This window comes from Vespa velutina, chromosome 10, assembly GCF_912470025.1.
Source record: "Vespa velutina chromosome 10, iVesVel2.1, whole genome shotgun sequence".
In the NCBI taxonomy this organism is placed as follows: Eukaryota; Metazoa; Arthropoda; class Insecta; order Hymenoptera; family Vespidae; genus Vespa; species Vespa velutina.
Window position 1 is genome coordinate 1,186,073 of NC_062197.1, and position 17,500 is coordinate 1,203,572.

General features: G+C 36.0%; 2 protein-coding genes across 2 annotated transcripts in view; one reads left to right on the top strand and one right to left on the bottom strand.

Annotated features, from left to right (window-relative positions):
- Nucleotides 1-17,500, bottom strand: part of LOC124952219 — a 143,449-nt gene that overhangs the window by 59,658 nt on the left and 66,291 nt on the right. The gene's annotated exons all lie outside the window — the stretch shown is intronic.
- On the top strand, nucleotides 7,767-10,282 carry LOC124952408. Its single transcript, XM_047502235.1, has 2 exons — nucleotides 7,767-8,997; nucleotides 9,626-10,282. Coding segments are annotated over exons 1-2 (402 nt in total). The 5' UTR covers nucleotides 7,767-8,596; the 3' UTR covers nucleotides 9,627-10,282.

Sequence of the window (17,500 nt, forward strand, 5' to 3'; positions counted from 1 at the left end):
TTTAATTTTAACGATGCTATCTTAAAACCCTTCAGAGTGAATATATTTAAAAGTAACCAGATAAAATCAATTAAGAGTTAAAGTTATATACTCGAAAAGATTTAGCGATATCGTATATATACATTGATATACATAAACGAGGGACACAAATTTCAAAGAATTTATTTCTTTGTCAATTTTAATAATAAGTTTATTTGCAGACTAAAATAATGATCGAATGAAACGAGTTGATGAGGATATGAAAAAGAATAATAAGAAATAAGAATAAGAATAAAAATAAAAATAAGAAGGATAGAAAGGATGAAGGTAGAGTAGGTAGGAAGGAGGAAGGATAGAAGGAAGGGTTCGAGTCGCCACCGAGGAGGAGCGATCGTGTACGCCCCTGGCGATGGTGTCCGTGCGTTTCACGATTCACGATTCACGATTCACGTCGAAGAGAACCGAGTAATGCCGAAGCGCACACGTGGAGGCTGGGGGCAAAGCGATCTCGTGGGAAAAAGGAGCAGGTGTGACTCGAGCGAGACTCCTCGGTGCGAGGAGCGAAGAGGAGAGGAGCGGAGAGGAGTGGAGAGGAGAGGAGAGGAGGGCCGAGGACGGGCCTCTTCTTTACGGAGAGGATAGAAGACGAGCCACGACACGCACACGTACGCACGCACGCCAAACCAACGACGAGCACGCACGCATGCACGCACGCACGCACGCACGCATGCATGCACGCATACACGTGTGCTCGAAGCGTGTTGAACACGTGGTCGCTCCGCGGTGGGCGTGCATGAAAGAAGACTCCGAGAGGAAAAGCCGACACTGAAAGCAGAAAGGGGCAAGTGCCGATGGAAAGCACCACGAACATGCGGGAAAGAGAGAAAGAGATAGAGAGAGAGATAGAGAGAGAGAGAGAGAGAGAGGGAGAGAGTGAGAATGAGAATCTGGATAAATGAATGAATAAATAATTATACGCTATAACGAGATTTTTCTAAAATAAATCCGATCGTATATTTTGACAATATCTGGAACATTGAACAATTTCATATTATATGAAGAAAAAAAAACAAAAAAGAAGAGAAATATCATCAATTTCCGTACTTTTCTTCTACTTCGTACGTCCTTACGAAAAAATTGATAAGAAAAAAAAAAAATAATAATTCCTACTAACAAAAAATAAATAATATCAAAACGAGTATAGTCTCTTTTTAAAGACAGATCTTGTATCGACAGGTCTCTTAATTGATCTCATTAGAGTTTGAGTAATTCAATTGATATTATATCGGCATCGGTGACAGAAATTGTCGGCTATGGTCGCATTTATAAATATCGCAATTAATCTCGACCTTAATTTTTTTTCATTCTTAATTGATTTAATATAACGGTAGTGGCCAATATTGAGAATTAAAATTTTTCTTATAGGAAAAGAAAAGAAAAGAAAAGGAGAGGAAAAAAAAAAAGGAAATTAATTATAAAACTTGAACACGTATAAATCTATTAACTAGGGGCATTAAAAAATGTAAAAAAGAAAAAAGAAGAAAAAAAAAAGAAAAAAGGAAAAAAAAAGAAAAGAAAAAAGGAAAAACACGTTTCTCAGTCAGTCGGCAAACGACGAATGGTTTTATCCATTATCCACTTTGCGATCGTGTCGAGGGTCGATATCTTTATCGAGTCGTGAGGGCAGGAGTTATGAAGCGGCCGTGGGGACTCTCTCTCTTTCTCTCTCTCTCTCTCTCTCTCTCTCTCTCTCTCTCTCTCTCTCTTTCTCTCTCTCTTGTGAGCCGATATGCTCGTAGGTGAAGAGGGAAATATCGTTGAAACGACTTAATAGTACGTTCCGCTCGAGCATTCTATTTATAACTACGAGCAGCAACAGGTTAACAGTTACGTTTAAGAAATAAATGTTTAATATCTTCATTGTTGATATCAAATTGAATTTACCGTTTGTTTAAATTTTTAATACGTAGATACACACACACACACACATATATATATATATATATATATATATATATATTTTTGTTCGAATTTATTTTCATTTATTTATTTATTTTTTAATTCATATATATTATATTTCTTTTTAATTTTATATATATATATATATATATATATATATATATATATATCGTGCGTAAGAAGATTTTTGATTATAGACCCATTAATTAAATTTTGATCGAGAAACTTATATCAACGGTATAAACATCTGTCGTCCAGAAAGAGATTTTCAATCGGTTCGAAGCGACGTTCCGGGGCAATAAAAGTTGGACTTTCAAGAAGTTATCTCTGTCCGTTTTTTCTTTCTTTCTTTTTTCTTTTTTTCTCTTTTCGAACTGCTCGGAAATGAGCTAATTTTTCGTCGATATCTTTTTCGACAATCAGATAAGACTTTTACACGAGACACACCGGCGGTCGGTCTTTGAGAAAAGCTCATATTCTTCGTATCTCGGCAAGCCACCAAATTATCGAACAGATGTCAACAAATATGTATATATATATATATATATGATATATATATATATAAAATATATAATATAAATGTAGTTATATCGCATCCGGTGATACTGAATTATAAATTAAAATTATTTCACTCACGATATTTCGTTCGATAGCTAACGATGATGGTGGCGAAACATTCGTAAATTTCTTTGACATCTTAACTCGAGTCACGAGAAGAGCTCCTTACATAAAGCGGTCTTTCCTCTTTTGCCAGCTGAATTCATCGAGCCAATGAATATTCGATCGAACGATAAAGTTTGACTGACGATGTCTGCCGTCGTTTTTGTTGCTCCTTGGATATTAGAAATCGTATGAAAATCTAATTATAACAAACAGCTTTTGATTAAAACGTACGACATGACATAATATTTAATAATTTATTTCTTCGAATTAAGGGAGAGAAAAAACTATGTAAATAATATTTCGATAAAGATGATTTAAGTTTAGACGAATTAATCGTAGATCCATTCGATCCGATCGATCGTATAAATTGGCCTGCGAAAGGGGAGGGGAAAAAAAATCGAACAACTTTGAAGGGCGATGCAAGTTGGTAAAGGGAAGGAGTAAAGGAAAGGGAGAGCTCGTTATACCGGTCCTTGGCAAAGAACTTTGCTCGTCCTATCGAACGACGACGACGACAACGACGGCAACGATGACAATGACGACGATGACAACGACAAGGAGGAATTTTAATTCATCCATGGAACTGTCAAACGTAAACTCTCTCTCCTTCCTGTCCTGGCAGACCGTACGAAGTCCGCACGTCGAATAAATACCGTCGATAGAAGTAACGTCGCATTTTGGAGATCCTCCCCTCCCTCCACGCCCTTCCATTTCGCCGTTCTCTTCTCCATTAGCATTTCAAGGTTACACGTACAAGGACACCGTAAGGATCGATGTATTCGCAAAGAAACGTGACTGATATCGAATTTGTTTATGCTAGTATCTTTTCTTTTTTTTTTCTTCTTTCTTTTTTCTTTCATTTTTCTTTTCTTCATTGATATCAACTACAACGGCACGCAGTAAATATTTTTATATACCATTGCAAAATGATATCTATTATGCCTAGATAATCATATATTGATATAGCAATATTATATATATACACACACACACACACACACATACACGATATATATTTATAACGGGAACATAAATTTGTTTGTACAGGTATATGCAATATATACGATATGTAATGTTTGTAATTTTACAATTTACGATATATACGATATATAATGATTGTAATTTTACAATTAAATTTTATTATTACATATGTATATTAATTTTTCATGTGTATGTGTGTAAATAAATAATAAATAATATATATTTATATTTAGGTAAATACGAATATATAAGAGACTTGTAGATGACGTGTGTGTTCGATCGTCAAGAAAAATCTATAAAATGTTAATAAAATTTTTCTTAGATATTTGACTTAAACGTTACGAATGGCAATTTCTCTCTCTCTCTCTCTCTCTCTCTCTCTCTTTCACGCTAATTGTATCGTAGATGTACTTACTCGTCCCGTAGTAGATCTCTACTATCACTATTACTATTACCACTACTACTACTATTACAACAGAAAGTAGAGAGAAGAAAGGAAAGAAGGTGAGGAAGGGAGGGGGTTGGGGGCAGAGGGTAACAGTGGGACGAATGGGAGCACCAAAGAGACGTACACGTTTCTCGCACACGACCTCCACGCTTCGTGCACGCTCGCGCTCCGTCGTTCCTCCGTTAGAACCGAGGGCGGACCTGTTGAATTCGAGGGAGGGGATAGAAAGAAAGGAAAAAAAGAAAATAAGAAAAAAAAAAAAAAAGGAAGAAGAAGACAAAAATACCTACGGTACGAAGCCAGAGAGGGATGACCTGTTTACGAATACCTTTGGATCCCAAGGATCCCTTTAAAAGTCCTCGAGGTCAATGAAACGCGACCTCGTCATAAAAAATGATGCCGCAATTATGGATCGCAAATTATTCTTTCGTTAAATAAAATAAATTATTTTAATCATCGAACGAACGATATTAAAAAGGAAAAAGAAGTAAAAGAAAAAAAGAGAAAAAAAGAAGAAAAGATTTCAATCCTGTCAATGAGAGCACTTTTTTATTCTATCTTTTTATATTTCTTTTCTTTTTTTGTTATTCATTCTACATTGTCGTTCCATTTTTTTGAGAGATGAAATCAATAAGGGGCTGTTGCACGAAGAAAATTTAACGGAGAAAGAGAAGAAAGGAAAAGAAGAGGAGGGTTGAAAAGTCGCAAGTTGAAAATGACAGCGGTGGTGGTGGTGGTGGTGGTGGTGGTGGTGGCGGTGGTGATGATGGCAGCAGCGGCAGCAGCAACAGCATCGAGGAGGACAGGTGGCGACGAGACGAGAACCAGGGAACCTCGAAGCACACGAGTTCTCACGCGCGAAACTTCCAGCTGCCATCGGAGATATACAGAACGATTCTCTGGCTCCGATGGCAGTCGCACCGAGTCGCCACGCCGCCGCCACACGCTGACGAACTCATCACCCCTCCAAAGAAGGAAAACTACTTGACAATGTCTCGGTGGAATGCAGATAGAAAGCGAATTTTTATACCACGCGGAAATAATCGACAGATGCTTGCGGTTGGTCAGGAATCTAAATATCGAGAAAGGGAAAGGGAGGGAGAGGGAGAGAGAACTGCTTCTTTAACCGTTTATCTTCTTTCCTCTTCTTTATTTCTCTCTCTCTCTCTCTCTCTCTCTCTCTCTCTCTCTCTCTCTCTCTCTCTCTCTCTCTCTCTCTTTCTTTCTCTTTTTCTCGTCTCCTTTACCCATTCATTTACAAAATAACTACATTCTTAATTATTCAAGAGCCGCAGAATATGTTACCGACGTTTCAAATCGATAAAATCTATAATGAAATGAATTAAAACAAAATATATATAAAATATGTCATCGAGTGTAATTGAATATTGCATTGGAGGTAATTAGAACGAATACCGCAGAGAATTATCGGTGTATCGCTTAAATCACACACGTGTATATATATATATATATATATATATATATATATATATATACATAAGGATATATCGAGGGAAATGTAAAATGTAGGTAATGACAAGAAGACAAGTTTGTTTATCGATATGTAAGATAAGGGTTCAATCGAGTATGTTTGGAATATCGCAAAATAATTTACATATAACCGTCTTCGTATAAACGTATGCACATATATCGACGTTCGAGATAAAGACCGCCATTATCGCGGTTAACGCTTAAGGCGTTCCCCCGAACGATCGATAAAGGTTCTATACTATCGAGAAGCGATGAGATCCCACAGTGAGAACCCTCGAAGACCGACGAGGCGTTAATGATCGATCGATCGTAGGAAGGCAAGATTCGAACGATCGGATTATCCACGTATCGGCCCACCTTATAACTTATTCCGATCGTTCGAGGTAATAGCTTCTGGTTTCTCCATGTAATCCGAGGCCCGATTTTCTTGGCCGCCACCACCACTACCGGCCAATTGAAAGGGCTGAATACAGTTAAGCTCATTATCCATATTATTTCGCGCGCGAAATAACACGAGAAAATTTGTCTCAAGCTTCGATTTGAAAGCAAATCGAAAAGTATATAAAATGCATTTCATACTCCTACAGTTACATGCCTATATAGGTAAGTACTTACGATAACACCTCAGATCGTATTACCTTATACCTTTCCCTTTTCTCGATCGCATAAGATATTCAATTGTGGGCCTACCTATATCATAATTCGACTCAAAGTGTCATTATATACGAAACGGATAACAATTTCTGGCTTTAATCAATTTTTAAGATATCACGCGATGATCATTGAAATAATATAACGACGATGACAATTATTGGAGAGCGTCAATTATTGGAAACGACGATGACAATTATTGGAGAGAATAATTCTCTCGTTTTTATGGGCAATTTCATGTAGAAATGAAACACGCATAATGACTCTACTCCGATAACCAATGATCTCTTATCACTATCATCGACAAATACCACCTATACCAACCTGACACCTGCTATTCGCTCTTAATCTACGAGGGTTTGAGCCGCGACATTATGACCTTCCATGCAACAGGTTATCCTTCTATCCATTCTCCCTTCCTCTACCATCGACTGCCCCTCCCTTTTGACCCCTTCACCCCACCTCTTGACTAGGACTCGGTCGAATCAACGGCTTCTACTCTCTTTGGTATAGCTCTCTCTCTCTCTCTCACTCTCTCTCTCTCTCTCATGCTCGTTAGGTCTAAGCGCGAGCAGAGTGAAAGAGAGAGCGAGGGATAAAAGGCCCACTCTTCCCTTCCTTCTCCTTCTTCCTCGGAATAATCTCGGAGGTCTTGCTTCAGCACGAGCTCACCACGTGCTCGACGCTTGCTCTCGCCATGCGCGGCGCGCGCCACGCATGCGCCGCCCGCTACCGTGCGCAGCTCGTGCTGCGCGCGCGTCTGACCTGGACTACCTTCCCCCACTACCTTTCCCACTACCACCTCCCATTCTCTCGTTCCTTTCCTCTCTCTTCTTTCTTTCTTTCTTTCTTTCTTTCTCTAGCTCGTGGACGTGCGCCGGAATCGTGCGCTGCTCGTGCGCGCTGCGCTATATATCTTTCTCTCTCCCTCTCCATCTCTACCTCTACCTATACCTATACATCTACTTCTCCCTCTTCCTCTCTACCAACTCGATTCCCACTTCTCGTGCTCTTCTCTTACAATTTTACCAGTCTTATCTGTCTGTATTCTCGGCTGCTGCGTTGCGCGTGTCCTACCCTGCCCTCCCATCCCTCTTCCTCCTCCTTCTTCTCCTTCTCCTCTCACCCTCATCCCTTTTCCCTCGCTCTCTCTCTCTCTCTCTTTCTTTCTCTCTCCACTCACCGCGTGGACGACTTTAACGCACGCGTGGCGCTTCCAAGTCGTCCGTCCAGGTAACTTGGTGTGATCGGGCGCGCGCGCGCGCACACACACACACACACACACACACACATTAAATCGCCTGTTCATTGTATATATATGCAGCTAGTTTCAAACGTGTTTGTATCCTCTTCTTGTCGATCTATTATTTTTCTTTTCTTTTCATTTCTTTATCTTTTATTATATTAAAATATAGCAAAAATATGATATGTTTATAAACGTGCGAGAATGAGTTCGATAATTTTTCATGACTCATCGGCAGATCCGATATCTCGTACGTAGATCTTAAAAGATTTAAAATTTAAATCAATAAATAATAAAAAAAAAAAAAAATTAAGATCTATGCGAGCGACGACGATTTATCTATTTGAAATTCAATAATAATATATTTATTATTTCCAATCGAAAAATTAATTATCAAGAGAACCTGATTGTTTTTCTTGCATATCATCGTCTGTCAATTAAAAAAAAAAACAAAAAAAAACAAAAAAAGAAAACAAAAAAAAGAAGAAAAAAAAATCAATATCATCGAAATAATAATGAGGAAAATGGAGAAAAAGGAAAAAAAGGAAGAGAATTGTAAAAATTGGAACGAAGAATAAAAACGCTTTGAGGAAACGCAATCTACCGTCTGTCACCGTGCAACAAACGGGAGAACGGATAACGAAGCGCAGAAAGTAGTACCTGCAGTTGGCTACCCCCCTTCGCCCTTCGGAGGCCCTTCGACCGTCCTTCGAGCTCGTCGAGCAGAAAAGAGAGCGCGTCCACCCTCGAAGCGAGCTACGCAGAGCGCATGCGCGGCCTGGCTGACGGTATAAAAGACGAGGAGACCTCATCCTCAGCTCGCATTCAATCACACCCACTCTAACGTACTATACGTCCGAACTATAAAGGGAAAAGGGCTTAGAAATAGACACGAACACGTATCTGCTTTCTGTCGAAAAGAGAGAGAGAGAGAGAGAGAGAGAGAGAGAGAGAGAGACGATCGATTCGCAGACGTGATTCCAGAGTCTTATTAAACAAATACACCCTGGTAAACTGGTGCAGCTTAACATCGTCAAAGAGAAAGAGAAAGAGAGAGAGAGAGAGAGAGAGAGAGAGAGAGAGAGAACTGTTATTCGAAGACTTCACCAGTCTTACCAGTCGAGTTAAGAATCCTCGAGAATCACGACTGGTTTTTCATCGATCTCACGTTAACCGTCGACATGAAGAACAAGATCAAGAACAAACTGACTTCCAACTCGATCTCCGTGGCTCTATGGGCTAAGAGATTCCTTGAGAAGACTTCGAGTGCTCTCGGAAGATGGTACGATGAATTAAATCGTCGTGTTAAGATCTACGATGGCAAGATAGATCGAGAAAATCGTATGAACGAGATCAAGATGAAAGAGGCTGAAGATATTGGACGTTTCATCGACGAGAACACGGAGAACGAGCTAAGAGAACTGGGAACGATCGATCGGTCATCCTTTTCAGATTCTCGATCCTTTGGAATTATCGATCGAATCGAAGATTATTCATCCTGGAATGAAGAGACTAAGAGCTGGATCAAGGACGAGGAAGAAGACGAAAACGAAGACGTCGAACGTATTTTGGAAAATTTTTAGTAAGCAGATAGTATGGCCATTTTTCTTTAAAGTAATCGATTAATTTAATTAAATATTTGATTTATCATTGATCGATCTTTTTCGAGCCTTAGATTCTCGCGGTTAGAATATCGTAGTTTTTATATCAATAACAATCACAACTCTTGGTTCAAAGCTTTAAATGGACGTTAGCTCGATTAAAAAGCGACGAGATTAGGATAATTTAAATCCTAATTTAGTTCGATCTTAAAATTTTATATAGATATATATATATATATATATATATATATATATATATATATATATAATATCAATCGATTTGCAATATTTAGGATATTAGAATTAAATTAAGAGAATTAGCTTAGGTATCCCTCATTGCGTCTGAAACTGTGATATTAAGTTAATACGTAAATATTAAAATATATACGATGATATGTAAATGTACCTACGTGTTAGATTATATATAATAACGTCGAACTTCGTTCGAGAATATAGGCCGCCCAAGTGCATAGATATTTGTAATTTGATCATCTGTGATAAGCGATAAAAAGGATCTCTAAGGATATTAATAATCGTATGAATATGTGCACATAAAAACTGTGATAGAAAGTTTTTTTTTCTTTCTTTTTTTTTCTTTTTTTTTTTTAGAATTTTTCGTTATCTGTGATATCGAATGGGGCAAGAAAAAGATCGTCTGTGATATGAAATTTGATCTCAAGATATGCTTTAAGATAAATCTATTACTGTGTCTTCCGATATTTGCAATATTAGCTTTTAAGATAATCGTTTTAAGATAATCCAAACTGTGATAATAGTTCGTAACGTTAAAAAGAAAAACAAAAAAAAAAAAAAAAAGGGATACAATTAATCGTAGGCATATAATTTTTTTTCTTTTCATTTTTTCTTTGTTTTCGTTTTTCTTGATTTTTTGGATCATACCTTAAGCGATATTTTGTGATACATAGTTAATTATCTATCGATCGTAGAAATACTTTGGTTCATGCGATCGATATCTCGTTTCTGATTCATCTATTACTCGAATTTCGTGTGTCGATTGTTTTGCATTTTGATGTATTAGTTCGAAAAAATTAATGTAATTTGTCTACTTCATTTTACTTTCGAATATCATTTCCTACGTATACTTTAGTCTTACTCTCACGTATATCTACTTAAATTGTGTTGCGTTTTCGTTTTTCCTTTTTTTCTTTACTAACTTGGATAGCATGATCCAATTATTAGTTTTGCGTTTAAGTTACGATTGTAATTGCTTTTAAATAAATAAATAAATACTGTGTGATTTTTCGACATCATAAATTATTTTTCTATCTACCTACGATCCTCCTTCATCCCCCTTTTCATTACAAAATATTTTAATAAGAGAGTTAGGTGTATATATTTAGTAGTGCAAAAAAAAAAAAAGAAATTACTCGACAAAGTCATAAAAAAAAAAAGAATCTAAAAGAAAGGGTGAATTATTAATTGTTAGTATCAACTACGTACTTACAAAATAATAAAGTAAGTCATTCGAAAATCTGATAAGTCGTATGTTAAAAATATTTTACATGCGAAAAAAAAAAAAAAGGAAAAGAAAAAAAAATAATATAACAAATATTATTTGTCTCGTGAAATAAAGCAAAATAATCGTTAGCATACCCTCTTAATAGACACGTATTTAAAAATGTAGAACTACGTTAATAATGATTTCGAAAAGAACGGATGAAAAAATAATTTTTCAAGATAAACAAAAAAAAAAAAAAGAAAATAAAAAAAAAATCTGACAGAAAAATTTCCCGCTTCTTCGTTAAAAGTTCGTTGCCCCATCTATCACAGGACCCTTCAACCCTCTGAACCTGCAAAGTTTCCTTGCTGATTCATAGATGGCGTCTGTTAGAAGGGCCGTATGCCCTTCTCTTTCGCGCTCAAAAAAAAAAAAAAAAAAAAAAAGAAAGAAAAAGAAAAGAAAAGGAAAAGAATATATATAGATAAAAAAGGAGATTAAAAAAAAATAAATAAATAAAAGATAAGAAAAAAAATCGATTACATTACTGACACGAATGTAAGATCTCCAATTGGTACAAAAAAAAAAAAAAAAAAAAAAAGAACAAAGAAAATAAAATAAAATATAAAAAAATCAATTACATTACTGACACAAATGTAAGATCTCCATTCAATTGTCACAAATAATTTCGTAGGATTTATAAACATTGAAAAAGATATTCGACGATATTCAACGTTTTATCCCGCATTAATGTAGGGAGGGAAAAAAATGAGAATAAAAAGGAATTAAAAAAGAAAGAAAAAAAAAAAGAAAAGAAAAGAAAAGAAAAGAAAAAATTATTAATACATCGAACAAATTGTCAGGTAACACGTGACACGATATATCTCATATAATTCGACACAATACAACGAGAATACCTTTATACGCCCACTAAAATACTCATGCGATGTATTAAGAAAAGAAGAAGAAAAAAAAAAAAAAAAAAAAAGAAAAAAGGAAAAAAAAAACATTGAAAGGAAAAAAAAAAGGTAAGAAAAGAGAAACGATTGGGATAAGAAGAAAGATCTCGAACGATTGCGTCTCTGAGGGCTCGAAAAAAATATTTCTCTCTCTAGGGGGATCAGATTACCTACATTAACCGTCATTATATGCTGGTAGCGAAATACCTGAAAGCCTTCATTATATTTCTTACGATTCAATACAACTTTCCATTTAGATTATCGGCCTGATCTTCGCGGATCAAAAATAGCCTAACGCGCGTAACGTGGCTCTGAAAACGTCGCAACACGATACGCCACACGATAGAAGAACCTTAGGGTAGACCTAAGATAGGTCTTAGGTAGACCATACAGAAGAGAGTCTTAACTTGAAAGATTTTACGCCACATAAAAGAATTCTTCCACAATCTTTTCTCTCTCTCTCTCTCTCTCTCTCTCTCTCTCTCTCTTTCTCATTTTTCTCGTTCTCTTATACGATCGTGGGACACCCCTCCTATATAATCTTCCTCCCAAAGTGGCAGAGTATTGGGTTACGTTTTCGAAACTTTTCGAAAATATTGTCAAATATTTTTGATACCCAACGAGAGAAAGGTCCGACGACCCTCTTCCCTTCATTCCAATTCTATACTTAAAACGATGATCTTTTATCTTTTAAATATTTTTTTTTTTACTTTCTTTTCTTTTCTTTTCTTTTTTTTTTTTTCTTATCACTGATACATCGTTTCTCATAATTAAACTATTAAGAAGTTAATTATTTGTACTGAAGACTCTAAAGATTTCTTTTTCTTTCTTTTTCTTCCTTTCTTTTTATTTTTTTTTATTTTTTTATTTTTATATTTTTTTATTTTTTTTTTTTTTTTTAATGTGAACAATCCAATCATGTTAATCGAAAAGAAGAAACGTATACAAGTGTTCGCGAAGGAAGACACGTTCACTTCATTTATCCCAGTCAGACGAATACATTTACGTCCCTTTAGGATACTGACGATACCCTAGCAATTTTTAAAAGACGTTTCCCTTTGTAAGACAACCCAGCATTATGGAGTGATTTTCGAGTTATTCCGACTTATTCCTCACAAAAGGCAACCCAGGCCAGCGGATCTCTATTGTAATATACTTCTTGCGACATTGGCGTCGACTCGTCGCTACGATAATTCTAATATTTCTTATATCTTTTAGATATAAATTATATATATATATATATAAAAACAAACAAAAAAAATATGCTTTACGAATTAACCTGAAATGATTTAATACTCGTAGCCGATTTCTCTTTTGTTTTTTATTTTTAAATAAAAATAGAAGAAAAAAAAAAAAAAAGAAAAATAAAAACAAATTATCGTTCATTATTGTCATGAAATTGTTACTCGATGAAGATTTATTCGATTGCAATTTTTTGTCGTACGTAATAGATATTTCTTAAATGATGCTAAAAACGCTATGCAGAAAAAAAAATTTTATATATATGTATATATATAAAATACAATGGAAAAGTAAATTTTAAAAAAGAAATGAAGATCGACGAAAGCGCATACGTTCGATCTCTACGACAATGGTAGAGGCATTGAGTTCGAAGCGCAATGCAAACTGTCTCGAGGCTTAGCGAGACCAGTCTTCTCTACCAGAATATTGTAGGGAGACAAATTTCGTAAAAATGTACCTTTTCGACTCTTAAAAGGGACAATTATTGTATTATTTGACGCCATTTAAGCTTGGAAAAGTGAAGTTAAAGACTTTCCACGGATCGGATCACACTCTGAAAAGAGAGAATCTCTCTTGGGAAACCGTAAGAATAACATTCGAAGATCTACCAGAGACATAGAGAGAGAGAGAGAGAGAGAGAGAGACTCAATTGTAAAAATAATTCACAATGTGAAGTGATTCGAAGAAGTTATTCTTGAGGCTGAACAGCCTGCGCGAACGGGACGAAACGAAGAAAATATTTTCGAAATACCCAATAACCAAAAGAATCGTTTCGAGTCCAGGTGTTGGTTGGTTTGGCTTATTGGCTCTGATAATAGACTGATATTAAGTCACACATAACGTCAAAATCTTCGATCAACTTATATCCCTTTTGCGCCAGGTGAACGAACGCTCCCACTCAAAGCCCTTCGACTATCGTCTTCTTTGAAGGAACCTTCGAACTCGATTCAAATTCGAATTCGACAAAACGAGCTGTATGAAGAAGAAGAAGAAAAAAGAAAAAGAAAAAAAATTGATATATCACAAAAATTAAACAATTCTCGAATTAAATCTCTAATGTGAAATGGAATTTATCGAAGCGTTAGAGAAATCCTTGGATAAAAGAAAAAGAAAAAAAGAAAAAAAGGTATTTCGAGAAAGTCATTCGAGATCATTTCGATGATACTTAAAACTCGAAAATAAATATACTTAGCCCGTGTCGACGAAATCGAGATTGGATCGAAAAGGAAATACGAAAGGAAAGATAAATCGGAACGTGTTCTTCCTTTTCTCTCTCTCTCTCTCTCTCTCGCTCTCTCTCTCTCTCTCTCTCTCTCTCTCTCTCTCTCTCTCCATTTAGGTAACAATTTTTCTTAGGTCCCACCGACAATATCGGCTCGCGCGAAATAACGACACGCCAAGCCTATTCCCTTACAGCAATCCTCCCACGCATTCTGGCCAATTCGTGAAGAGAGCAGAAAAGAGAGAATTGGTCCCTCACACTTGGCTACACATCGGCATCACATATATATATATATATATATATATATATAAGAGATGCCTCCTCTTCGGAGGTCTTTCTTTTTGAGGCGAGGACTAGAGTCCGATTCCTTTGTGAACACGTGCACGAGAAATCGTAAATCTAACTAAAGAAAAGCCCATTCCACAGAAAATGAAAGACGTGTAGCAACAGAGGAAGAGAGAGAGAGAGAGAAAGAGAGAGAAATAATAAGGAGATATATACTGTGCAACGCACACACACACACACACACACATCAAGAAGACATCCATAGACCTCGAAGAAACCTATACTAAGTGGATAATGGGCCAGTGGTGTAGTCGACTCCTCCATCGGAGACTACCCTTAAGCGTTTACCACTTTAAAAGACTCTATGTAATCTCGTGGAAGCTACGACCATGTTACATATACATATACATATACATATATATATATATTTATATATATATATATATATATATATATATATATTCAGGAAACGCGCAAGGACCACTAAACTTCTCGACGTTGAAGATCCATTGTGTCGGCTGTATCCTCCTCCATTGTAGAAAGCGGCTGAATGATAGAAATATTTGTATCTTAGGACTCTCAGCTAGGACTCTAGTATGTCTATCTCTCTGTCTGTTCTCTTCTTCTCGAGAAGGCAAAGATCTATACGCACTAACGCAGATCTATCTCAACAAAGAATCAATAAAAGATGTAGCTTATCTTATTATCAACGAGAACCATTACTCCTTTTTCGTCCGTTCATCGTTCAATTTTCTTTCAGATCAATTTTTTTTTCTATCTTCGATCGATCATCGGTATTACATTCGATTGATAATTGAAATCGAATAAAGACAATTAGATAAATAATAAAAATCTGTGTATTAGGTTGGTGCGAATGAAATGTCGGATTCTTAAGTGAATATATTAAAGAAAATCCGGCATTTCATACGCACCAACCTAATAAAATCAATGGAGAAATTCTTAAAAGTATCGTAAACCATAAATAATAATCTTAAATGCTATTTCTTTCTTTTCCTTCTCTTTTCTTTTTTCTTTTTTTTCCTTTTTCTCGACTATTACGACTCGACGTACATTATCAATGGACAGACAGTTATTCGTTTACATTGAACATCAAACTTTCAACAGAAGCACCTTCGTTAGTAGTTTAGAAAAGTAATTTACCAAAAGGAAAATGATTGGTACGATCTGGGATATGGTAGTTAACAAACGGGTGAAAGTTAACGGCAGCTAAACGTCGTTAAGGGATATATAGAGAAGAAAGGGCCAGCCAGACGGGGAGATATAGAAATTTGACCTTTCGTTGAGCCCTGTCGTCCAAATGTTTTCGACGACCGTTCTAAATATATGAAAAAAGACGATGTAGAGAAAAGAAGGGCAGTTTATCTTTCTCTCTCTCTCTCTCTCTCTATTTTTTCTTTTTTTTGCTCTCCAAAAATCTTTCTCCTTGTCGTCGATATTTGTCAAGTGAAAGGAGAGCGAGAGAGAGAGAGAGAGAGAGAGAGAGAAAATACGAATGGAGTCAATGGGATTTGTCAGAATAGTTTCAACTTTCAACCAAGGACACGTGTGCGTGTGGCTCGCATTACGGACGTAAAACACTTTTTTTTACAAAGGTTCCCCCAAATTTTGCGCACATGCCTGAACATTCATTCCCTCCCTTCCTCCCTCTCTCCCACTTGCTGGCCCAATGTCAGTCACGGTGGTCGTATGCATACATATGTATACATACATATAAAAGTGTATATATATATATATTATATACTTCATGTAGGGTGTTACAGGCTATCTCTCTCTCTCTCTCTCTCTCTCTCTCTCTCTCTCTCTCTCTCTCTCTCTCTCTCTCTCTCTCTCTCTCTCTCTCTCTCTCTTTCTCTCTGTCTCGAACCAATTATTATTACTCTTGGATCGAGCACTTCCGCTTGCCTTTGGCTATTCAAGTGGGAGAAGAAGGCGCATCATACGAAATACGAACCCCTTCGCACGTTTTTCTTCAGGCGACTTTTGACATCGCCAAGATCGGCCGCTTCCTGCTTCCGAGAATATGATCCACGATGCTGCTGCTTCCGAACTTGTTATTAAAGAGAAGAAAAACCGAACAATGTTTTTTTTTCTTCTTCTACAAGAAAGAAAAAACAGCAAAAAAAAAAAAAAAAAAAAAAAAAGAAAAAAAAAGAAAAAGCAAAAGAAAAAAGAAAGAAAGAAAAATAAAATCACGGACGGATTTGTGCGGGAGACTTGTGTCTCTGTTTCCTGTTTTTCTTGAAAACTTCTTTTTTTCTTCCCCCCTTTTTTTTTTTTTTTTTTTTTTTTTTTATAAATATATACCAATATCGAAAAAACAAATACAATTTATATAACCATTACGTTAGATTTATGAAAATCTTTCTCCGATTTTCGAGATACTCTCATATTGGGATCGATCTCAAATTCCTTCATTTTCTTTATCGCGAGAGACAAAGAAAGAGTGAAAAGAAAAAAAAAAATATATATGTATATATATATAGTTAATAAAAGAAGAACAGAAGACGTCTCGCGTCTATTAATAGATAATCACTTCCAGCTCGCGTTTCAAAAGAAAGAGAAAAAGAAAAATAAGAGAAAGGGAGAAAGGGAGTAAGGATAGAGCGCAACGAGAAAAGAAAAAAGAAAAGAAAATAAAATAAAATAAAATAAAAGGAAAAAAGGGGCCCTTCGAAAGAAGCCCTATGCGAGAAAAAAGAGCTCACTGACCACGTGCAGACGCACACGTGACGTCGTGGGAAAGGCGATGGTAAAGATAAGCAAAAAAAAAAAAAGGAAAAGGTGATAAAAAAAAGATTGTTAAGTTGGAAGGACGCGAAGGGAAGCGAGAAAAAAAGAAAAAAAAAAGAAAAAAAAAAAAAAAAAAAGAAATTGGAGTCTCGCGATGGGATACGTCGATGGGATATACATTAGAAGGCATCTTAAAAAGTTGTGCGACATCGACCCACATTTTTTTGCTTTGCCAAAAAAATGACCTCCACTCTCTCTCTCTCTCTCTCTCTTCTGAACAATGGACCAAACGTGCAGGTGTATTAAAGTACGTAAAAACTCTCGAGGTCGAAATAGATACAAAAAAAAAAAAAAAAAAAGATACAGATATATAAGGGAGAAAAAAGTATTCGTTTGCGATAGGAATGAAAACGAAAAGGAAAAAGAAAAATTATAAAAATAAAATGAAAATAAAAAAGAAAAGAAAAAAAAAAAAAAAAGAAAAAAAAGAAACAAAAAAGAAAGCGACATCCTCTCGAAGTATCGTTTAACACGCAGATCAAATTTCTCGAAGGCATCGATCGCAT